Source organism: Anopheles coluzzii, chromosome 2 (assembly GCF_943734685.1).
Source record: "Anopheles coluzzii chromosome 2, AcolN3, whole genome shotgun sequence".
Lineage (NCBI taxonomy): Eukaryota > Metazoa > Arthropoda > Insecta > Diptera > Culicidae > Anopheles > Anopheles coluzzii.
This window is the reverse complement of record NC_064670.1, coordinates 71,985,184-72,010,689: the sequence shown is the minus strand read 5'-3', so window position 1 is coordinate 72,010,689 and position 25,506 is coordinate 71,985,184. Positions and strand designations below refer to the sequence as shown.

At 42.9% G+C, this 25,506-nt stretch overlaps 1 protein-coding gene across 16 annotated transcripts in view; it reads right to left on the bottom strand.

The window, feature by feature from the left end:
* LOC120950176 (FH1/FH2 domain-containing protein 3) overlaps positions 1–25,506 on the bottom strand; it is a 181,529-nt gene that overhangs the window by 26,316 nt on the left and 129,707 nt on the right. For 12 of the 16 annotated variants that reach the window (XR_007451870.1, XR_007451869.1, XM_049605480.1 and 9 more), the window contains one exon: positions 375–484. The exons of 1 other annotated variant lie outside the window; for it this stretch is intronic. Coding sequence is in view for 12 of the 15 variants with exons in the window: in XM_049605480.1 (XP_049461437.1) it covers positions 375–484 (110 nt within the window). In the remaining 3 variants the exon portion in view is untranslated. Of the gene's footprint in view, positions 1–374; positions 485–6,264; positions 6,959–22,647; positions 23,550–25,506 lie in introns of those variants that run through there. 3 more of the 16 variants (XM_049605486.1, XR_007451871.1, XM_049605488.1) reach the window with 3 other exon arrangements.

Sequence of the window (25,506 nt, the reverse complement as noted above, 5' to 3'; positions counted from 1 at the left end):
ACACAAAACGAAGTCGTTGCAAACTATCGCCCAAGAGCTTGCACTACCGGCTAAACTTTTCAACTATTTGAAAGAAAACTTGAACAGTGAGAAAGTGGACTCAAGTAGGATGCTACCGTAGCAGCATACAGTGTTAGTTAGGCAGCAGCAGCAGGAAAGCTGGAGATTCGCATGAAGAAAGCACACAATTTTCGCGCCATTCTTTTGCGGGAAATTAATGCGTTGCAATTAGCTCAACAATCCCGTTCGCCGGAAGTGATCCGGCAAGGATGCCAGCGAGAGCAATTTAAATTCATCCTTAACTGGTGGCATGGTTATGATAACAGGTTGAGGTAGGGGTAAAAATGGGAAAACTACGCGTTTGTCTAACTTACTTTGCGTTGAGCCCTTCAATATCTTCGGATTGTTCGGCCAGCGACGATTCCAGATCGAGGTATGCTCCATAGTCTCCGTCTTTGTATACTTGTAGCGCCGCATCATCAAGCTGTCGAGTAAAGGGTAAATTGAAAAGTATTATATAAATTAATTTAAAATATGCATGAAGCAACACGTAAGATAATCAATATAAAAATTTCAACATATATTTGAAATACAAATTTTGCCGACGAAGTATTTCGACCTACACTTACAGGGTTTTCGAGGATTATATAGACATGTTCAGCGAGTTGTAGATTCGTTCAGGCATATAATAGACTCTTTCAGCGAGATATAGAATTGTTCGGAAGTAGGCGTAGACATGTTCAGCGATTCTGTAGAGCTGTCATTTGTTTTGTTTACACACTGTGCCGCAGGGTTCAATTTTACATTCTTAAAAGTCCTAAAAGTAGCTAATAATCATTCTCCAAGCTGTTGAAGACATAAATTATTTGAAAAAAGCATATTTTTTCGAAAACCGTTTGTTTACCTTCTGATGAGGATGATGCAAGTTGCGGTCCAAGGGGTACGAAAGTGACAGCTCTACAGTATAACCGAACATGTCTACACCTACTTCCGAACAATTCTATATCTCGCTGAAAGAGTCTATTATATGCCTGAACGAATCTACAACTCGCTGAACATGTCTATATAATCCTCGAAAACCATGTATTATTCGGACTGCAGTCCATTTTATACAGTTTCAACACGTTTACAAATATGTGCAATTGTTAAAGTTATTTCAACGTTGCGCGTCTTTGCCGTATGTAATAATCGCTTTATTGATCCCAAGCACAAGAGATATGTACATATATGAATTCGAGAGCTTTCCTATTTTACATTTATTTTGATGCATTTAGTCGCACGGGTGGATTCACGCTCTCGGTGAATACAGCATTGCTCGTAATAATCCCCAGCAGTCTGACCATAGCGAAACCTTCCCAAGGTGAATGAAAATGAAAATTTATTATTTAATTTTATGGTACGTAGGCTCATATTTCGGAGCACCTTGACGAGGTAGCCTCTTTTTTGCTCATCACGGTTTGAAAAATGAATATTAGCTCTATCTGCCGCGCCGCTCCCGGTAGTGTCTGTAAACATTCGCACGAACGAGAGAAAACAACAAAGTGCATCCCAAAATTGGAAACTGTAATAACCGGAGCTTCCGAGACAGCACAACAATAACGAAGGTACATGCACACAAAAAAAAAAAAACAGCCCAACCAACGCGTCACTGTACGCCATTTTTGTACGCATTCCCCTTTGCCAGCGAGACCTTTCGGATGGCTGCTCGGACGATCTGCCCGTAAACCGGTGAAGGTCATAAATCGTTCCACTGCAACTGGATCATTTCCGAATGGTACAATGAGTGCACCGGTCACCGGCGATATGGGAAAAGCGATGCGCTCGCAACGGTTCGGTGCGTTTGTGTGGTGTGTGTGTGTTTTTTTTATTATTGTCTTTGAAGCCACAGTGTTTGCTTCATGCCCGCTGACCGCAGCGGTGAAATGCAATACAAGACGGATATGGCCAAGCATGGTTTATGCGCAGGATGCAAGTGATAAAACAATTTATCACATTCTGACAGCACGGAAAACACACTTCTTTAGCCCTTTATAATTAATGTCATGCATAATCCGGCCGAAATTTTAGCAGTTTGTACAGCAAAAAAGGGAACAATCATTCCCACGAGGAGTGTTTTGTTGTTGTGTTTTCCTCCATTGGCATTGTTCGTTACGATCCCGGCACTTTTGCAGCTAATGAACTATGAAAAATACTGCGATTAAATATGTGTTATTTACGGTAACCGAACAAACAAAAGCAAAAAGCCCAATATTTATCATTTCTTAGCGAGCATGTACGCACTCTTGTATTACAATAATAGACACAACGAAAGTGATGAATTTGAATAACAATCTTTTACCAAAAGTCTTTGTAAAATACGATTGACTTAGAAATAAATCAAATACGATAGAAATTAGTTCTAATTTCCACGGAAATGCTCAGTATTACACAATTTATTCCGAGGCAAAAAAAGAAAGAAATTATATTATTCACACCACAACTTTACTTTTCGATGATGGCCCTACAAAACCGTACCGTATGTGAATTTGTTACGTATCTTCGACAGCATACTCTCATACGCTGGGCCGTGTATGATTTGCTTTTTCATACGCCGCCCGTTCTAATGATCACCGATGGAGCCCATTGAAATCGAAACTAGACGATAGCTATTTGTACCAGAGTGATGTCTAGCTTTCGATTTCAGCTAAGGTGCCATTAATTATATGTAACCGTCACCTCCCCTGCCTACCGACGCGGGGCAGTACTGCCGTGCATCTACGCATTCTACATCGAGCATGGATTGGGAGGCTCTTTTAAGCTTCCAACTTCCCAACTTTCGTGTGTTTGTATGTATGTTCGTGTGTGCACTCGCCACATAACTGAGTCATTATTATGATTTGCAGCAGACCTCCGACACCAGAAGCCACCAGTTCACTGCAAAGCCCACCCATATGGCGTGCAAAGCGATTCCTCGCTAGAAGCGCCACCGGGGAGGAGGAAGACCTATTTCATGCCCATTCTCTCTCACACCCGAGGCAACCCCTTGTTGTGGTTTCGATGCGCGTAATGATGCGATGCTGTAATAGATGAAGCGAATGAGCGATCGTTTGTTCGGTTGGCTTCGCGAAAACTGAACATCTTCTGAGGAGCGTTCGAGCCCGCGATGCAACGCGATATCTGCCTAGCGAAAGGAGGGCACTATTCGGGGGAGAGGACGCGCATGTCGTGATTCACCTTCCGACATTCATTTCTTTAAGCTAGTCTCCGGAAGAATGGTAAGCGATAGTTTCAAACCGCCGGAGAAACGATGCAATCGATCGGAGTGGTGGCAAAGTTGGGAAAAGTTAGATTCAAAGCCTAAGGGCTTGTGGAAATTAGGGGTATGCAAAGTGATTGTTTTTGTGCTGTACTTTATGTATTGAAATTTTACCAATATTGTAAAATAATTTTCAAGTAATTTATGTATTTTAACAAATAAAAAAATGAACTTAATATAAATATATTTCAATTACAATATATCAATTATTGTTCAAATAGCTACTTCATCTTCCTGCGCATAGAGGACAGTGTTGCACGTTGCCACAAGTTAGTGTGTCGTTTGGAACGTGTAACAAACAACATCCGGTTTGAAAGAGATAGTGCAAAGTTTCGCTTTTGTTGACGAAAAAGAAACCGTCAACCATGAAGACGTAAAAACGTACATCAAGTGTGTACCGTTGTTGCCTCCAGACGGCCGGCATGTCTTTGCTAGCTAGCCAAACAGCTTAATTGAATTCGTACTCACTTTCAATCGATCACCTCAATACACGGTACGCGGTTTGCTGATGGATTGCGCCGTTTTCTTCTTTTATGTAACCGGCGATATCCACCCGGTGACCGTCATTTGCATACACTAAATGCTACGTACGCGTGACGAAAGCAGTTCCAGTGCTGAAGACCGGGTACCGCATTTCCGTTTGCACGAGCCGGTTTATGCCTTTCGACGACGGCCCCTGTCCCTTCCCCTGGTGGTGGTGCTTCCCTGTCCTCAAGCAAACGGTCACCCACCCATCCGGAAGGCCGAAAATAAATCTTACGCGTGAAGCGTGATCACCTCACAACGTTCACCGCAGCGCAATGCAACTTTGGCAATCGGCGTTTGGCATCGGATATAGAGTGTGCGCCTCCGAAACGCTGCCATTCGCCATTGGATCCGGCGCGCTAACGAACGGATCGAATACATCAATCTGATGCGGGCGGATGGATTCGCTACGCCTGGTCGACGCTGGGGTCAGCGCGAAAACAACGATTTTCACTCGCACTGCACGGTGCTCGATGGGATCGTGTGCAGTAAATGTAGGCCAACGCTGCTATATAGATTTTCCACCGATAGTAGTTCGTTACCAATGATGAGGTAACTAAGTAGGCGCCAGAATGAACGATCGTCTCAAGATGATGCTGTAAAGTATAATTGTGTGTGTGTGTGTGTGTGTGTGTGTGTGTGTGTGTGTGTGTGTGTGTGTGTGTGTGTGTGTGTGTTATTTGAATTTCAATAGGAACTAAAACCAAAACATCTAGATGCAAGCGCCCTTGCGGTTATATTGACAAAAGTGAGAACTCGCGCTGCGTTAAACAATAACTATCATGTCTTTGCAATCTTATTTTATGCTGTACAAAAGCTGACGATTGTAGATAAAGATGTGTTTACGGTGCGATAGAAATAAGCAACGATTTAGCTGCTTTGGATCGCAACCATCTTCATTATGTTCAAAACTTAAGTAGCAAGTTAACCATTTTATAGCAAAACTTTTACTTTTTACTGCCATATCTTGAGGTGAATGAAAAAATAACTTTGAAATAATCTACTGGTATGTGTTTTTGTTTTGGTTTAAAAATGTGTAACGCCGTCATAAAATTGCACATTACTTCATTTTTATTAAACTTCCTTAGGCTTTCCTTAGGCAAACGCACATCCTGTCTAGCTAAACATTCGTCTAAATTCACGATTGCATATCAAACGTTCAGGTAACCCATTAACACCCTGGTACCATCGCATGTTTTGCATGCAATAAAATCATTTCTTCAGCAACAGCTTGTCGTACAGGAACTTGCACCACTTTTACCAATCGCAGCATCGTAGACCTCACATCGCCACGCTCTTCTCTTTTCCTTCCCGTTGTACGGCTCTTGTAAACGCTCGTTCCATAAAAAGTAAACACAATCCATTAGTGACAATATTCGCGACAAATTCACCAATCTCCCAGCATTAGCCACTGCTACCAATAGGCACCGTGGCATTTCTGTCACCTTTTAGTTTGTAGTCCCCGTGCACCTCAGCCCTAACGGGGGGAGGTGTTAGCGAATCCGGACAACAAAAAGGAGAAGAAACCGCACAAACGAACGCCAACCGTCCGTGCAATTTATTGTTATTGTTTTCGCAAATTAACGCCCGACACGCTACCGAAAACGGATGGAAACTTCGTAATTTTCTTCTCCGAGTTTGTGTGTGCGAATCCACGCCAGCCGATCCCCACGTGCAAGGCGGCAAAAAATTGTCCAACAGCCCCGGAGCCGGAAGTCGAAACGCAACGTGCTTTTCCCCCTTTTCCGTGCACAGGGGCTGCATGCAGAGTTGCCGCTACCGCTGCAGCTTCTCTGCCGCTTTCAACCGACCAAGAAACGTGACCCAATACGAACAAACGTTTCGAAAGAAGCAGCAACAAGAAGCTTTGTACGTGAACGGACAACTGAAACTGATGCTCGAGCTCGACAATCGAATTGTCTTTCAATGTTTCTTGCGCGAATCTTGCTGTACACTAAGGCCAACTCCACGGCATACACCTCGGCTATGCGTACCGATCATTGAATTTTATGGTCGACGTGCGGGAAATGGGTCGTACCGCTTTGCCACAAACCATCCAACGTTATGAATGGTTGATCGGCAGATGTGTGTGTGTGTGTGTTTGATGTTATCTAACCGTATGGATTCAATTTGCGGAAGAGCCGATGGTCAAGTAATGGAATATAGGATAATGGCGCCAATTTGGTATCGATTTTTTGTTCCCAAATCTACTATTTTAGAGCAATATTTTTTGTAGCTAAATAGCGAACAATATTTGAAGACTCAATTCGTATATGTTGTTGCTAGTTGTACTTTGAGTTTGTAACGTGACGATCTTTAAATACTTCGATTGTAACGCTTAATGCAGCACTGCTTATTAGTACACTATCTACATTGCTTGTAGCTACAAACAATCCACCACCATTGCTAATAGACTACCGCATTACGGTTTTAACATTGCTTACCCTTTGTGGAGCACCGAGATGGCGCAGCAGCGCTCCGAGCTGCGTTGCCAATGGTACGGCACTGGCGAACGAGAACACTGGAGCCCGGGACGGAATCGGATACATGGACAGACTGTTGAACGGGTCACTGTCCACGAGGTATTGGACCCGAATCGTGATTAGTTCGTCCGGCTCCATTCTGTCGATGATTTGGCTGATTTCACTGTGTCCTAACTTTTCAGCTCCACTTTTTTTTATTGTGCTACCGCTTTCTGTGGTCACAATTTGCACACACAACTGCCCTGTTCCGCAATTCGTTTGGGCAACGACTCACACAAACAGCGAATAGATTTCTGCAATTTTCACGTTCTCTGTGCTCATCACGGTTAGCAAAAAAGGACATCAGTAGTTTGACGGTTGTCGCGGTCACGCTGCGTTGACTGTGAACGCAACAGCCGTGAACGGAGTATCACACCAACACACCCACACACACACACAGACACACACACTTAGATGAAAATAGCAAACGTTAACAGTGGTGCTGCAGCTGTACCATTTCTGGAGCTTGCAATGCAACAGCATACAGATACACGGACCACGATACGCGAATGTGCAGTGCAGATATTTGGTGCATCTCTTTTTTTTCGACAGCAGCCACAACAAAAACCACCACAGGAAGTGATTTGCAAAACCCGATACGGTACGGTGCTCCAATCTGCAAGAATAGACATTTCGATGTTGTAGGAAAAATGACGAAAAATCAATCTAACAAAAGCTCCAAAGCGAGATGCATTCTATGAAATGGTCCTATGCTCCCCAGAATGAGCTGTCACTTGTGCCATCCAGTGTGACGTAGTGTGGGTCTCCGAACACTTTTTTGCACCCATTCATTTGAGGTCGTTCGTAGTTCAGTGTGTGGAAATTGAAAAAGAAAGTAAAAATCAACTATACCAACCACGGAATGGTGAAGCGTTTTCTAACCACGGGTTTTTTTTAAAAATCCCGACACCAATGCAGTCGTCATGCAGCAGCCGAGGAATGCCTCGTTTGACAAAATGCGCGAAATCAAGCGGGAAGCCGAGCTGATGCGCACATCACGAGTAGAGCACGGCGCACGGGGTAGACGGGTATGATGTAGATGTATGAGCACAAAAAATAAATCAGCTCTCAAAACTCTGGATCGAAAGAATTGACGCGCATTTCCCTTCACTTCCGGTTGCGGAAGCGAATTCTTTCCACAAACAACCCCAGCCGCTGTGGGATGGAAAATGCAAGCAACTCAAAATGCATCATCCAGCGATGCGTTTGCTCCGCATTTTCACATGCCGCATGCCGCGGTGCATCCAGCGTTTGCTGCTCCAACAGCCGGAGGCGATAATTGATCAGGTTTCAAGTTTTAGAAATGAAGCTCCCCGCCGCTTCCGCTGTAGTCTACTGCTCGGCACTGCCTTTACCTAGCACGTTGTCGCTGGGTAGCTGCTCCTTCCTGTTGTGATATCAAGCACGTAGTAATAAATTATTTCCATTGCAAACAAACGCAAGGAAAGCCATGTAAATGGCGTTTTCACCCGGCGAACGCTGTGCGTACTGTCCTGCTCTGGCGAATATGTTTCATACGCTGTTGCTATTTTCTATTCACGTTTTGTCAGTCTTCTCTTTTCTTCCTTCTCACCTTTCTCTTCCTCATTCTCCGTTCGTATGTTTTTACAAAATGCATTTGAGTGCATTATGTACAAGCAAGCGCCGATACGTGAATGGCTAAATTCATCTCACAATCAGCACAGCATGCACAGTAGCAATAATATTCAACAGATTAATTGCAGGATGCTAGTATTAGTGTCTTTTATCCTAGGGCACCTAACTTTTCCTTGCTCAATTCAAGCTTGCTCTTGTCATGCCTGAGTTAGAACTAAGCCAGTCAATGCTTGTCTTGTATGATGATGAAGCCTTCTCCAGTAGTGTTAAGAAAACTAAATTATTCCAATGCATTTCATTCAATACTTTTGTATTTTCTTTCAACAACAAAACAAAACAATCAAACATTTTTTAAACAAGCAGCACTGTTTTTGTTTGATGCTTAAATGAAGAGCAATGAAAGCAATGTCTTAAATGAAGGATTTTGATGTTAAACTATCAATCAATAGAGCTGTACGGAATGCAGATGATGTTTAGTGTTGTAACACAACATATCAACGTTTCGATTGTATGAAACCTTCTTTATTTATTGTTCTTCCCATTTCTACCCCGATTTCATATCTCACACACTCACCCAGCTAGCTCTATAATTTAACCATTGATGAAGCAATTTTGTGTACAATTTCATCATTCAATTCCAATTTTTCTTTCTCAGCGTTTCGTATGCACATGTATATCAAAATTTGAACAAACATTTGTGCAACTCTCCGAACGTGTGTATGTGTGCTGTGAGCAAAAGCAAATTTCGCACCACGCGCTGCTCGGCGCACCGGTGCTGTTGAAAATGTAACAAATCCAACACCATTCATCTATTCAAATATTGAGTTATAATGATTGCTAATTTCCTTACATTTGAAAGATGTTGAGCCTGCAATAGACGAACAAGTGTGTGCATTTGTGTGTGTGTGTGTGTGTGTGTGTGTGTGTGTGTGTGTGTGTGTTTTTTTTTATCTTTGCACTCGCTGCATGATCCACCCAGCACTAGAGGAAAACGTCTCAAATCGAATGATGGCTCAAAAGGAGAAGCACAATTGAGCACACACCAACGCACGTGAAGCATCGATAGAAATGCTGCGATAGAAGGAAGTAATCTCAATTCGAGCCATCCGGTTTCGGTATGTGCGCTGCACGGATGCCAGGCTAACGGGGCGGGAAAACGGGGGAGAGCAATCACTGCCATAAGCCTTTCAACGTTTATATACGCCCGAGAGACAGGGCTGCGTAAGCCTTTGAACGTACATTTCCCCTTCGACTGCGTTCAAGAGATGGTATAGTCGTCGGTGTATGATCATTACCAAAATGCGTCATATCAAAACTCTACTATCCAAAGTATAGAAAGGATCAGTGACAAATCCTCTGCTTTGATTGTCGAACACTCTTCAAAATCAACTCATGTCTACAATCTGTAGCGAAAGCTATGTTGTGTATTTATTCATTCGTTTGTTCCACGTGGGTTTGACTACATTTTTACAGTTTTTTGAGTCACTTTAATGTATTGCATCATCCAGATAGTGCACAAAATAACAACTTAATTCTATCATTGACCAACAAATACCCTACGGTTTGTTTTACGAGACCCTCTCAATAAGTCCTTCCAACGACATGCGATGAACACCAGGTGAAAAGCTAAATCGATCCAGTTTATTTGATCATCAACTTTTGGAAGAATCTCGTTTGGAAGCTTTCACTTTCAAGCAAGCAGCTCTGAAAAAATGCTCCCCTATGTCTAAATATCTTCTCACTTTCAAACAAACCCTGGCTGCGGAAATGCACCCAGTGCAATGCCATCACGACGAAGATGTGCTTTGAAACTCGCACGGGTTTCGAGGAACGGCTATTGCTTTTATCCGGTTCCGGACCTTTGCAGACACGACGCGACTGGAGCTATATTTCCTGAGCAAATATTTGCCCTGCTTACCCCCTAGGTTGCATGCTTACCACTTGCTCTCACACACACTCACATGTGTATGTGTCTCACATTGGTACACTATCGCACCATTGTCTGTGGGAAAATATGCAATTGCTACCGGTTATGAAGTCTGGAAACCGCTTGCCCCCTGTCTGCTAAAGTTCAACGATATCATGAGAAGTTACCGGGGTTAGAGTACTAACAACTTCAAAAGAAAAGACGAAGAACGTATTGAAAGCTTAACTTCCAGTGAATTTACCCAATATTTCTCACAGCTAAATGCCTTCGACATCTCTCCCTATGTACAAGCGATAATTTAACCGTTGGAAGGTATCTCCTTTCCCAAATCAACAAACCATTTGAAAGTGCGTCATTTGATTGCAACACATGTTTGCGTTTAATGTGTAACAACTTCTTGCATAATTTTTATATCAATTTGCAACAATTTTCATACATTATAAACAATCACGACGAAGATAGATTATCAGCAGTGGAATAATCGCGCGGCCCAATTTGGAACCTCTTATGAGTGTGTTGCGTCTTGCGATTGTTTTCCACATTTGCGGTATATCTGGAGCACATCAAACGTTGACGTTGATAATAATCGACAACCGCAATGAAACTATTTTTGTCATTAACGCTTCATTTGAATGAAAAGCGTTCGGCTATTGTATAAGCACCCAAGTGACTCGTTTTGCGTTTGTTTTTGCCTTCGCACATAACAACACATGCCATCGCGGTTGGTTGCAGATAGCTACAGCTAAGTCGATTTACGCCCCACAAATGACCGAAATAATCTCGTAAAGAGGTTTCATCCTTTGGAATTAACGAGGGATTAGGAACAGGCTCTTGCACAACTGCTTCTTTGCACTAAGAAGCTTGATAGTCAGAATAGAGCATTGTCCTACACAAACATGGGAATTCTTCTTTTATAACAGAGTCTGTCCTGCTTGTACTGACAAGCTTATTGTGTATTGCTTGATTTACCAGCAGTTTAAACGAACAGATTTTTATTATAAAAAACTCAATGTCATCTTATCTTTAGTTGTGTAAGGCTGAATCTCAATCACCAAAACTCTTCACACATAAATAGTCATGCTCCATGCCATTCTGAAAGATTTCTCTTGTTTCATTACCATGTTTATAGAACACCAACGACGGGAAACGGCATCGATTACATCCTATAAACGTCAGCAAATAATATCGATAATATCCCAGTGCGGAAAAGCACCCATACACGTGTGCAACATGATATGCGTGTGTCGTCAATGGCGTGGCAAAATTCAACGACACGCGAGTCGTCCTCAGCACATAGTTCCTCATGGACAACGCTGAAAATGTGGCACAAGTATAGTGTTGGAGGGCAGTGTGAGTAAAAACTGTAAGTTTCCATATCTCTTGTACGGCAAAAAAGAAGGTACACTCTCTAATTAAACAACACCAACAACAACATCTTCTGTTGCTCATAGATTGTTTGTTTACTGGAAAGATGCCTTTGAAGGGCAAGTTTTCCCCGCACACCAACGGTTGTAGTGGTCATCATTCAGTGGTTATGGATCGTTTATTGTTCCGAGACTCCGAGAAATGATCATAAACTTGTTTACCAGACACCGTTTGTAACAGCTTCAGCTGGATCCCGGGATTGACCGGTTGCTTTGCAGTAACGTGGAATGACGTATGTGCGAATGTAACGAATATGAATTGAACATAACATACCGAAAGGTAATTCTTTCAGTAAGGTGCATCTACAGCAACTGATTCTATTTCAAGGCTGCACGAGACGTGCCATATGAGTGGTGGGACATCGTTGTGGAATTAAAATACATTTTGGTTTAAAACTCGGCCAACTCACCACGACTGCACCAATGCGGAAGTATTGTCGAGCACGAGAACTAGTGGTAATGCAATAATACCCAATTACTATGCAAATGACCTTCGTTCGTTTGGGTGGCATAGAACAACACAAAACGTACTGCGTCCCACGTCAGCTGAGCGTAATTTGCAAACAATTGTGCAGAGCATGGGTGTCACACGTTTAAATACTATGCGCGACATCGATCTGTTTAGAACATGTGATTTTTGAGATATTAAAGGTGAATTATCTATTCCTTCAGCAAATCGTATCGTAGGTTTAAGATACCTCGTTAAAAGAGTACATATTATGGAATCAGTTGCAAACCCCACAAGAAGTGTAATTGAACCTTCTACAAACGTTGCGTTACAGAATCGTACCAAGGGAGTAAATTAATACTTCTTCGTGCTCCTCTGCGTATTAATCTGTGACAGTGATTGGAAAATGTCTCGCACTGTATCTGCATTCCATCGACAAAATTCTATACGCAAAACCACATAGTCTTTGTGCTGTACTGGTGGTAATATCGTGGAAAGTAACCGTTGATCAACGATATGGCGCTAGCCAAGGTCATGAAACGCACGATTTGCATTACAAGTTTGAATCAATCCATCAAGTAATCAGTAAGATTGTACTTATTTAATGGAGGTCAATATCTAAACGCAACTCGATCCAATAACAATTAGCATACAAGCATACTTTTTCTTAATCAATAAGCATTTTAAACATATGTATGTCATACTGTTATGAATACAAACGCAGCACATTTTTGGTGTTATTAATTACCTTAAAAGAAGGTATTGACATCTTAAACAATTCCTTTCTGGTAATTATGATTTATATTAAAATGAGGAAAATCACCTATCTGAGACTACCAGTCAATTAACAAAATGTGAGCGCGAAGCAATACATAACCCCATACATCAAAACAAAACTTCAGATTTATCAAAGTCTGCACTCCTCCTGACCGTCCATGCCTGATGTGTTGTGTGTGGCTAAAAATATGCATAATCTGGGCTGAAAACTTTTCCATCATTCGGCTCTCGATTTCCCAGCAGTATACAAAAGTACCAGCAGCAACCTGCGTGGTGTTTGCATCTCATCATCATACACCGATGGCGGGAGCATGCGGAGGGAGGATTTTCAGTTCAATTTCAACACTTGCTCTTTTTCTCCAACTCCAACTACCCAAACGTGGCGGCTCTTCATTTCTCCCCCTTTGCCCCTGTTTACCGATCAATTATCGCTTTCTGGTCACGTTTTGGAATGAAGCCAGACGCCGCAACATTTTGACGCAATACATGGTTGCCATCTACAACCGATGCACCTATCTATAGATATGTCGGTGTTTGTATGAGCGGGATGGTGGTTTACCTTTTGTACTTCCTCTCTTCACTCGGTAGTGTGCTCCACTTGGTATGGGACGGTATTGAGACATAATGATTTTCCCCGAGCCAGTGTTACCGCCAATGTTAATGCTCGGCGGTCACACCATTTTGCATAAACATAAATTTTGAAGCTCTCTGCTGCATACAGGAACTGTTGCAAAAACACGGCTACTAATTTCATAAAGTGACTACTGTCTATGAGAAAATAAACACCAAATTCAGTGCTCATAACAGCCAATCTCTGTTACCGGCTATGTCAGTTTTACAGAACATGGGTTACATGGGCTGGGCCAGTTTTACAGAACATGGGTTACATGCTGGTATTTGCTATCAACTGGGAAAAATGCTTTGAACCAATCCGTCGTACCATCAAACATCAAGTTTTATCACGTTTATCTGTTACCATCGATCACCTCTCTCTCTCTCTCTCTGTCTCTCATATATGTAGCTACATCAATGAGTTTGACAATGAAGACCTTTTGAATAATGAGTTCAAACGCATGGTACATAGCGTTGTCTTTTAAGATAAGTTTCACTCGCGAAAAGAACCAACTGATAATGTTATCTGCTTTATTTCATATGAATGAATATTAATAGCTCGACTTGTAATAAATAACAACAAGTAATAAATAATTATTTACATAAAATGTTTCAGAAACATTAATAACATAATCATTTTATTATAAGTCATATAATTTCAACCGATAAATAGTTTCATGAAAAATATTATTATACATGTTGATCAAAAGTGGGTGGTCTTTGAGCACATAGCTCGTAGGCTCGTGGGCTTCCCAACCTACTAGGCTCAATTTTCCGCGGTGAAATCGAAAATGATTCACCACCGACGCTCGAAACAAATAGCTTCGGCGGCCTTCAAAGCTGAGCTAAAAATCTCAATTCACCGTGGATCAATGCGATCGAGAGAAACGCAAGTAGAAATGAAACAGAAACAAAAACCCAAATGGAATCACAAGACTATCCTTTTGCTCGGCTCATTCCTCAACTGTAGGAGTGTGGCAGGAGTGCAACAACAGTGAAGGCATCAGCATCGACCATCCACAGTTCCCCGAGACAGTTTAGTCGGTTCAACATTCTTGAGATTCTCTTTCGTAACCTCTTAACACCTTATAGCCGAGGCGAGATTCTTGGGCGAAGGGCATCCAATTCCTAGGCTGGCGTCTTTTTTCCCATCGCCGTCAACGAGTGACGCATACGTATCGCGGTGACTGAATCACTCATTAGCCATCCCTAGATTGTTCTTCACTTTCCACCTGCCGTGACGAGGTAAGAATCGGGCTCTTCTCCTACACCTTCCCTCGCATGGCGAACGACCGCAGCACCAACAGACACGCTCTTGACGCTAGATCAGAGCAATGCGCATCATGTCGCTGACTTTGGAACAACGGCTCGAAGCATAAAAGGCGATAGAACAAGGAGGCAAGCAAAGGAGCAAACTATGAGCCCAGCATCGGTAGGATTCCAACCTTTCTATGCACCTTTCCCTGGGTTGGTTCCATCTTTCGTTCCGTTTCGTCTCGCGATCACTCTTTTGCCCGTATCCGTTATGGTCGTCTTGGCGCTATGGGAAATGGAAAGAATTCCTTTACGACAACTGGCGCAACTGTAGCACCATTGTCGGATGCAACAAAAAAGAAGGAAGGAAGGAAGTGCCTCGAGGCTCAATCCCCAAAGCAAATAAAGCTTTACCTCTGACAGTTGTGTATATGATCCATGGTGGGAAAAAAGCACTCATGCTTCGTTTTCCGATCATAGGGTCATAGAACGATACGGGGTGAGACGAGTTCAAATTAAATTTCATCATTATTTCCACGGTTGCTGTATTATGGAATTCTTCTACCTCAAAGGAAATTATTCGTCAACATTCTTCAACATAGGTATTGCAGACTAAGCAAAGAACAAAATACGATTGAAATCTGACGTTTTATTATAACAAATTCCAGCATTCAATACATAATTAGAAAATAATGTTTAAACATATTCTGTTCAATATTTGATGTTGATGATCATGTGCAACAAACAAAACTAACTGACTAAATAAAAGCAAACATTTCTAATTTTTACCCTTTCAATTGCTTAATAAACAGTACACCACCATCATCTGAGGTAATAATGTTTAAAAATCAATTAAGGTACGACTGTCGTTCAGCTTACTTCATTCCGTCTGCTGATGATGCGTTAAGCATTCATGCAACATAGCAAAAAATGGCACAAAACAATAGCGTGCTTGACGTCGCCAAACACACTGGGACGTCCGGAGCAACAATTCGTTGTGATACGATCTTTCAATAGCCATTAATGAAACCGAGTGCAAATAGAGAGAATAACAAACCACCGAAAACACTCTCAAAAACACAAAGCTGGGAGGAGCAAAACCGGGTGCTTATTCGTTATTTGCACGAAATTGTGGACCTCGGGACATCGGAATGATGCGGAGCGTGCGTGGAGAAAGTTTCCAACTTCTTCCGCGTCCCGTCAGTCGCGACCGTTAATTGCTTACTTGTAATAACAATTATGTACTAGCCCGTACAAAAATACAGCTTTGAACCAAGCCTCCCACTGTCATCTTTGCAATGACTTTGTCTTTACATCATCATGAAATATAGTGAAAGGATGTTTAGATATAAACTATCACTCATATGACGATAAGTGTGCGAACTTTATTGGTGAAAAGTTGATCGAGAAGAATTCCATTCACCAATAAGAATGAAAATGATCGAACAGTGGCTTGCGGTTTAACTGGCTGAAGGCTGGGTATTGAAGCCACCAGTACTTTCTATGGACATTGGTCCAGGGGTTGTGGCCTCTATACGTTTAAGTAATTTAAACAAAAGTTCTAAATTTCACATCATTGTGCTCTCGCTTGGAAACAGAGCCTATGACCAAGAACATGCGTTCTTACACGTGAAGTTGAACCCTACAGTCGTGAACCGGAACGAGCCGCGAATGTTTCCCAAGGTTCCCGAGGGCTCTAAAAACGACGGTGACGATGAAGCGGCTACAAAAACTCCCGACTGCCCTTCACGCTTCCCTTAGTTTGGGTAGATTGCGCGGATTGTAGGTCTTTGCTGACTGAGAAAGAGAGCAGCAGGTAGTGGTGCAATCAAGAACGACAACAACAAGTGATGGACTGGAATTTACAACATGTAATTGAATTTAAATCGTTGTTCCGGTCGGGAGTGGAAAAAGTGTCGGGGAATTGCTTGTCCAACCCATTAAATTGTGTTCTATAATCAACGACCTAGTCATAGTAGCTCGTTGATAGAAGCATTTTGGAACCTAGCACATACCAAAATGAGCAATAAAAAATGTGAAAAGTATCATTATCTTGGAAAGTGTTGTGAGCTGTGAAACATCACGTGGAACTGCGTATTGCTTTAACATTAATGTAGTTTATTACATTGAAATTGAGCATTTTTGTTTTTACAGCAATGATTAATGCTGTTTATTTATGACCTATTCTTATATATTGAATTTTACAGAAACTTCAGGCCTACCTTTAAGCACCAGAACAAACACAGTTCTTAAATGAAGGGCTCACACAAACCTACACACGGACATAATGCTTTCAAACGGGCCTCTACCATGCCAGCAACCTTCTCGGAAACATAATAATATTTTACTGTATGCAATCTCCGGCACTGCATGCCATGTGCATTCGCCTGTGACATCCCTTTCGACGTGAAGTCTTCCCCGCCGTTAAACCGACGGGCAGTGTTGACCTCTTCGGGGTCCAGATGGAAAAGATAAGAGTGATGTAGCGTTACTTTAATTTTAAGCAACTCTATCAGTTCCACTTTTCGTTAACAATTTGATGCCATCAGTCAGCTTATGCATGGTGGCTTTTGCCCTACGCCTGGACATTGCATTCCTTCTCTTCTATACGCCGGCCGTACTAGCCCAACTGGCTCACCAAGCCAGAACGACGCCTGAGAGGTATATGTCATACGCGAAGATTTGGAAGCGTAGAGCCATTAAATTATGCAAACGAATTCCCGTGAATCCAGTAGCTCGGACACGGACGAAAAACTGATTCGACTAGTGATCTTGCTGACTGCCAACCGAACAGTGATGTGCGAGAACCGACCAAGGAATTGTTTTACATTTTTTGTTCGAAATTAACGTTAGTTTACTGAATTAGACAATAAAACGAGATGGGAAAAGACTATTGTCAACATAGGACCGAATACAACTTCTCCACCGAAAGGAATTTCGAAAAGAATAAATCATTAAACCTGCGATATCTTCCTTCAAGGATTCATTGTAGCAAAGTGGTGGGAACAATTCAACACTTTTTCATCGATGTATATAAATTCTTAGTTTGGTCTGTTTCCCCTCCCTTTCTGCTTGATAACTCTTTCTCTCTCACGGTGCTCCGAAAATTATCTTCACCCAGGATGTAGTCCAGAAATTTGCAATAACTGACTTCCGCTCAAGATAGAACAGGTAAGAGCGAAAGGAAAGCACAACACCAATAGCCACAACGTACTGTGTGCGACTTGTCTTGTTCTGTGGCGTAAAAGCAATGCCCTGTGAACGGAAGCCACTTTCGATCTAATGCATCCATCCAAGGTTCAAATGCGGCCAAGTTGCCGTCGAAGGTCAAGTGATTTCAGTGATCGAGCGATAGGAGGATTCTCTGGACAACGATCGACTTCTGTGCGGAGCTGTGCTGTTTGATTGCTTTAATACGGCATTAGCTGAACGTGCCCATTACCGTCCAGCCGGGGTGAGGATAATTTTGACGAGTAATTTAATGTTTTTCCTTTCGTGCGCTTAACGCCGAGTCAGGCAGGTATTGCCACTTGCCAGAGACTGGGCCAGAGCCGATTTTAATGTTCTAATCAAGTTTAATTATTCTTCCGGGAGAGCATCCTTTCTTCTTTCGTTTCCCGTCGATTCGGGTGGAAAATGTTGTTTGTATTACAGTTCAATTTCTTCCGGTTGAGCTTTATAATTAAGCGGCCGCATATACTTCACATCCTCACTCACTTGTTCTGGATCGTTTGCTGGAGTGTGCGTTACAGCCAGCACGTATCGATAATTTTAATGTGAATCGGACAAAAGCTACGAGTATAATACACAATGCTCGACAAAGGCAGCCTACAATTGAGAACTGTTCACTTTTGAAGAGAAATCAGTTTCATAGTCAATCTCTTTGAGAAATTTGGCAAAACATTTCATAAAGCATATCCAACCACAAGGCGAGGTAGCTTTACAATGTGTTTTTTTTTTTCATTGCATGTTGAGCAAATGATGTTGCACCTTACCCAGCATTCTGCTCATGATTATGGATATTATTTCAACAACAGCCAAATGATGGCTCTCTTTTAAAAGCCCTCATTGCAAGCCACGTTTCCTGTTGTGATTGGCGAAACATAATAAAGTTCGGTTTTAATTTTGTAGCAATTACGTTTGGCTGCAAGATGGGGGGAGCCAAAAATGGTAAATTGTACATCGCTCCACTCGTCTGGTCATTTTTATCCACTTGCCCGATTGGGCCTCCGAAATTTTGTTGTGTTTTCGTGCTAATGACATACGCGCAAAAATACAACGCTGCATTTTCGCGTGTTACAGATCCTACGAGAGAGAAAAACAGGAGAAGACGAACTTGATTGCTTCTTTTCTGCACTGATGTACTTTTCGCACCACATTTCAGGCTGTCAGTCAGTGTTCTCTAGTTTTTCTTTCTGATATCAGCTTTTGTCGATGAAGGTATGAATAACGTGTTACAGGGCAAAAAGACATGCTCCGCCAACCGGCCAGCCAGTCGCGCTCATTGTTCACTTTTCTGCTCGATTGCATCGACAATCCGACCGTTCGATGTTTCCATTCCAACACCTGATCATTCATTATTGGGCCGGTCGGCGGTTTACTTCGTCTGCTCGTTCACCTCTTCTTTACCATTTGCGACACGAATCGCTCAATTTTCGGACCAAGCGAAATTATTTTCCAACATCGGTCCGGGCACACCTCAACACCCGATCGCCTATATATCATTCCCGCTATTGCGATATTTGTTGCTCGATGTATTCGCTTATGAATATTTCATCGTTCCGTGTTCATTTCGCTGCCAACAAACTGGCGCGGTTGCAAGCTTCACCGATGTATAAAAGGACATAAGAATCCATTTTTAGGGTCTTTTAAGACACAACACCAGGTATGCAGCTCGAGCACCGCGGCTTTGGTGGCCAAAGCCAATCGTCTATCAAAAACATGGACCTGGCTTATCTGTCTTATGTTTGCCAAGCTTATGTGCCCACCCATTCAAGACACTGCCTCGCGTAGTCAGCTGGACAGTGGGAACTGTCTCGGTACGTTAGCGAAAAAGTTCATCCAACACATCATTCGAATTCTTCCACTCGATTGCCCAAAAGGTTCCCATTACGAATCACGCTAGTGCTTTTGTGTCGTGTTCCGGCTGCATCCGTTTGTTTTCCACCTCAAGAATCGATTCCCAACTGTTACACATTGTTTGCACAAAGCATAAGCAGAGGGAAAAAACTTATCCTAAATCCAGAACAGGTTTATGTTGCCAATCTTGCTGTAGTCTTTGTCCCCTTTAGCTCGCCCACTTTCCCCGGCGCAGTGGTCCTTATTCCTGTGCATGCTTCTGGGCACCGGCAATCCTAAACCTGTTCGTCGTTTATTTTATTCTTCACTCGAAGCGTTCGTGCTCTCGCGCCCCCTGCTACTCCTGCTTGGCTAAAGACAAAAACAGCCGCAAAAACGACCCAACGGCAAACCGTCGCCAGACGAGAATCAAGCGTTGAGGACTGAACTGCAAGTTTTATATGTTCGCGCTAGCCACATTTGGGGCTGCAGCGTCTCCCTGGACAGGTAATGTTTTATTTGGGTGTTCATTTACTGAACGTCGTTTCTGCGTTTGTCCAAACCTGTTTTTGGTTCCATTACTGTAACAGACGCATCACTACCGAACCATTCTGACAATCAGTAAATAAATTGAGCAGTTAAAAATTCTTATCAATGAACTAAGGGACCGGTTATGGTATCGTGCCTGTACGCTATAGAAATGAGTTTTGACTTCATCACAATGAAGCTGTAGCAAATGTGGACGACTTGAGTTTCAACAGCATTAGTGGTGGCACTTTCAAACCATCCTCCCAGTGTGATTAAGCACTGCCATCTAACAAACGCCATAAACAATCCAACTCAAGTTCAAGATCGCAGACAACAACGCAGAGCTGAAACCAGTCCGCAATCGGGTTCGTTTCTGTCACTGGAAGCGTAACAAATCCCCGTGTCTCTGGAGCTCTGAACCCGTTGTACGACTGCGCGAATGTGCGGCAAACAGCATCGATCGATAAATAAGCCATCGTTTCCGGCTGATAGTTTGAGGTTTCCAGCCCGTTAGCATAACCGCCCGAGTTTGCGCGAAGTGAACGCAGAGTAAGAACGGAGGCAGTGGCGGGAAATTATGATCTGATTTGGATGGGTTTTAGTCTTTGTTTTGGTTTTGCTTCGTCGCGATCGTTAACGGATTAGCCGGGTCGTGCAGGCAATACAGACGGTTGGAAGGAACGAAACGCCTATGATCTAGGCGAGTGCGAGTAAACACGGACACGGAGTACGAGCTTTTTCTTCTCCCTGCCGAGGTCAAAGGCACCATTTTTCATCGATCCTGATCCGTAACGAGCAATTGCAAGAAAATACAAAAAGCACGACTGTTTGCTGGTGGATTTGTGGTGGTAACATTGCAAGAGGAAAAGCACACTCTGCCGTAGCACAAATGAACTTCTAGCTAACGATCGCATCTGCACCAGAACCAAGGCAGCAAGGGGAACTGCAAACCATTTTACCAACCATTTCGCAAGCCAGATTTCTTGCACAGTACCGTTCGTTTACGATGGTGGATTCGAACTGTTTGCACGACCACTGAGCACTACTGGCTTTGTGAGCTTTACTGTTAGATTTTATTGTTTGCTGTTTCTATCGCTCTTGTCTATCGGGTTGGTGCAAAAACTAGCTTTAACTATTCATGAGCGAGCATATAAAAAATCAATATCTTATTTTTAATCGAACGATGCGCATTATTAGATTTTTTAGAATTATAAGTCTATTAAGCAACATTGGAATTTTAAAGAAACTGAAATTATAAATTAAATTACCCAAAAATAATATCAAATCAAATCAGTAGCCTAACATTACACAGTTTTTGTGCGTTTCTGATAGTTTTAGCACACACATCTGGGTATTATTGTAATGGTTTTTCAAAAACCTATAATTGTTTGCATGACCGCAGTCAGAATATCGGAAGCAATGTATATCTTATCTCTTCGTGGAAAAAACTCTTATCAATACGATCATGCCCCTCTTATCAATATGATCATCACAATAAACTGCCAATATGCTACACACATTAATGTCAAACAAAGTTAGTTTGTTTACTGTTGTTAGTTTCTTTCGTGGATCGCACTGTCATCGACGTACCACCACGATGGCAGCTAACAATGACACACATGACCGCGTAACTGGACGGCTCGACGTGTTCGTGCTCGAGAGAGATAGGAAAATAATTTGCGACTAACTGCACCTCGCACCGCAATTTAATGAACTTGCTTGCTGGGCGACAAGTCTGGTGGTTCAAACCGTTGTATCGGTCATGACACCGGTTCCGGAGCAAACGGTCCCTTCCCACTGCTACTCAGCTGAGTTGTTCAGCTGAGGTGCACGAGTGCGCGGTTTATCGCTCACTGTACACGTTTTCATGTGTTCTTGGTCCGACAATGTGCCTAGAATGCTCGATAGCTTTCTATTTTGTTTTGTTACTACCAATCTGTAGCGGTAGTCCTCGGCTCAATTTCCCTCGCTGGTACCTATGCATATAATTTAATTTTCTGTACGCGTTCCCTACGCTAGCCAATCGATACGGCTAACGCTTGCCTGTGGTGTGCCCCGTCCTTCGTGGGCATGAATTCTTAAATACTCCGCCCGCTTGCATTCGATTAGAGGTGGTGCCTATGGGTTTGGTACGCCTTTTTTGTTATGCAACGATCCGGTACTACTCAGTTACATGCAATTTTGCTTACACGTTTCATTTTACTAATTAGAAACATGTAGAATATTGTAAACTTCAAAGCATTCTCCCCAGCGATCTATCACAATTATTAAAACGAATGCGTTTACTTTTGCACATTCCAGTGCCAGGGGTTTAAGTGAGAAAAAATACCATTCAAGGTGACCTTTGCCGTAGTTTCAATCACACCCGTCACGGATCTCAAATTGAATTCCTTATTCTCCCCTCCACCCATTCCCCCCTCATTCTAACTAAGCCCAAAATACACCCTGCTCAAACATAGCGCCTTTGCTCTAAGGTCCAAAACACGTCTGTCCATTCCGTCTGTATTTCTCGTTCCATTTCATCGTGGTTGATTTTTACTTTTACTTTTCCGGTTGCCAAACGCTTACGCTTCAAGCGACTGAGGTGAGAACGGAGACCGGCACATAAATAATTTCGTTGACCATTTCATCTCATCTGCTTTGGAGGATTGTTTGGAGCATTGAACACGCTTTTGACTTACGTCGTGGCTTCGGGTTTCGGCGCTGAAAGTGATATGAAAAGTGCTACAGCTTGTGGCCCTTGCAACACTGAGCAAAAAGCACTTTTTCAAACGCTCGTTCAGAAGGAATACACACTTTGGATATGCTTGTAAGAAGCTTCTTACAACAGGAACACAACTGTTAACGAGATCCAGTGGTTTGAAACGGTGGAATATTTCACGGTACAATTTTCACACTCGATCACTTGTGCACTGTGAAATTAGAGCAACCACTCTAGTGGCCGCTCTGGTGGCCAACGAAACACAATTGATCTTTTACACTATGGCCATAAATTCTACCATCCAAATTGCACCACTTATTTCGCTTCCATCCGCCGCACAAAAGAGGCAGGGTCTCGTTTTGCTGTGGGTGTACGCCGTGAAATATGGTTCTATTTTCGTGCTCACTTAACACTTTTGGTCTGGGCGCAACCGCAGCGTTGGACTATTTTCTGCACCAAGCTCCAGCACAGCATCTCTTCTCGCGGCTGGCGATTCGCTCAATCCAAGCGAGCTCCAATCGGTCTAAATTGGAGGGAGTCAATAACGCCTGTCACTGCAGTGCAATGCAAGCTGTCAATGTACCTTCCAAAAACGCTGCCCTTCTGCGCTGCGTAGGCAACTGGTGGTTGCACTACTACTACTACTACTACTCCCTTCTCCCTTCACTGTCACGCGTGATAACGTCGATTCAATCTCGAGTGTCGATCTCGAAACAGCCGAAATATCTAGGCTCGCACGCGCGAACGTACGTTGTTCCCCGGCTTGCGATCGGCTCAAAGCTTCCGCGGCAACGATCTTTCAGCGACTGACTTAGCGGTTCGGTTGAAAGGCCAAAAAGCTCGTACGGTTCGCTCTCCACGCATTCAAGACGGTCGGCGTTCTCTTCTCTCGCTCGGCTGCCTGGCCATTATTCCATGTTCGCTCTCTTGCACGCCGACCAACCTAAGCGCACGACCGCTTGCCTTGAAACGGGTTTTGCTACACGCCGAACCCCTCACCGCTCTCCCTCCACTCCACCCCACCGACCGAGTAGCAACGGCCGGTCACCGGCTTCTTGTTCCGTACGGCAGTCCACACCGCACACCTGTGTAGGTCATCCCGTTTCGGTGTAGTTGTCCGATTTCAGTATGTTGCGTGCACCATTTCTTTTCACCTCAAGGGACGGAGCAATGATTCTAACACACATGCTTCTTACCACCGGGAGTGCTCTTTTTCGACGGTAGGTTCAGCAAGAAGCGAGCGTCGTGTGTGTCACCGTTTTGCACGGCAAGCACGCACACTATCATAAAGTGCGCCGGGTGGGTTCGTTCGCCACGATGGCTTCTACGGTTCCACACGGGATTGCATTACCAAGGGCAGCAGCGTCGGGTGGATGGATGCAGTTTTTTGTCCGTCCACTTTCGGTGCCCTATTCTGTGAATATGTATTTTTCTTACACAATGTTTTTGCTTCTACTTTCAAGGGTTTTGTGTTTTTTTTTTTATGTTGCAAGTATGCACATTTTGATTTTATTTGAATAAAACACTAGATTTGCCTATTTCTCAAAAATGCACTATGTGTCCATTCAAAGGTAAATTTACACTCAATTTTTTTATATTCACCGTAGACTGTATACATTATTTACCTAATTAGAGATGGAAGGTGAGTTCAAAAACATTCTCCCCCGACGTAATGTGTCAGTTCCATCCAACCTAAATCCAGCTGGCACTGAAAGCAAGTAGTATGCGTTCGCTTAGCAAGCAGTGTAGTTGTGCCTTTCCTGCCGATTTCCAACTGGTACCAGCTACCGGCCGCAAACATTGTTGCCTTTCGAAGGCCAACAAAGAAAATGATCATTCGCCAGGCGTGCGGTTTCCTGTCTCGCCCCCCACCCTCAGGGCTAGTGACTGGTATGATGCGCACGGTTGGGGGAGGCGCGATCAAATATTGACCGTTTCTCGTTAGTTCGCGGTTTGTTTTACTCTCCTGGACGCGTCATATCGGTCTGACGCACCATACGCACTGTTGATGTTTGCGGACGAACGCAAGCACACCAAGATGCGCTGTCTTTTCCATATGTTTGGTCAGCCGATGCTATCATTACAGACAGATGAAAGCATCTACTCATTGCTGATGAAATAATGACTATTTTTAAACAGAGCAAATTTAATGGTTAGTACCCAAAAAGGTTTTTGCGCAACGTGGGAGCATACTGACAATTTGATAAGTCGTGCAGCAAATTCTTATGGTTCTTTAGGTAATTGATATCAGCTCTGTACGTATATTGGACGAATAACAATAAACTTGGATTAACGTTTATCATTATTTAGCCAGCAATTAATCTTGTTTTAATTAATATTGAAGAGTGCATACATGTCATAAAATTACATCATGCTATGCAAAAACCATCAACTCCATCAAGTCATTCGTAATTTCACCAATAAATACAAGTACATCGAGCATTGTGCATCCAGGGGTATATTGCAAGAAAGTATAAAACTCGAGCATTGTGCATCCAGGGGTATATTGCAAGAAAGTATAAAACTTTTTTCTTTAGCAACACATATGTGCCTATTTAAGATATCACATACGCAGATTGGCTACGCATCTAAGAGCGGTTCTAAAATTCTCACCTCAAAACAAGAAGTTGATTAAATCATGACTCTGTTTTCCCTCAGAGCGAATTTTGAGCGGTCATAGCGTGCGGATATATGTAGATCAAGCAGTCGTTCGGACAACGACCCAGCCAATTGCTTATCTTAAATGATATTTTAAGATTTATTGTTCATTCACCATTAAACACTTCAGGTTATCTACTATAATTTAGAGCATTATCATAACGCTTGCATGTAAGAGAAT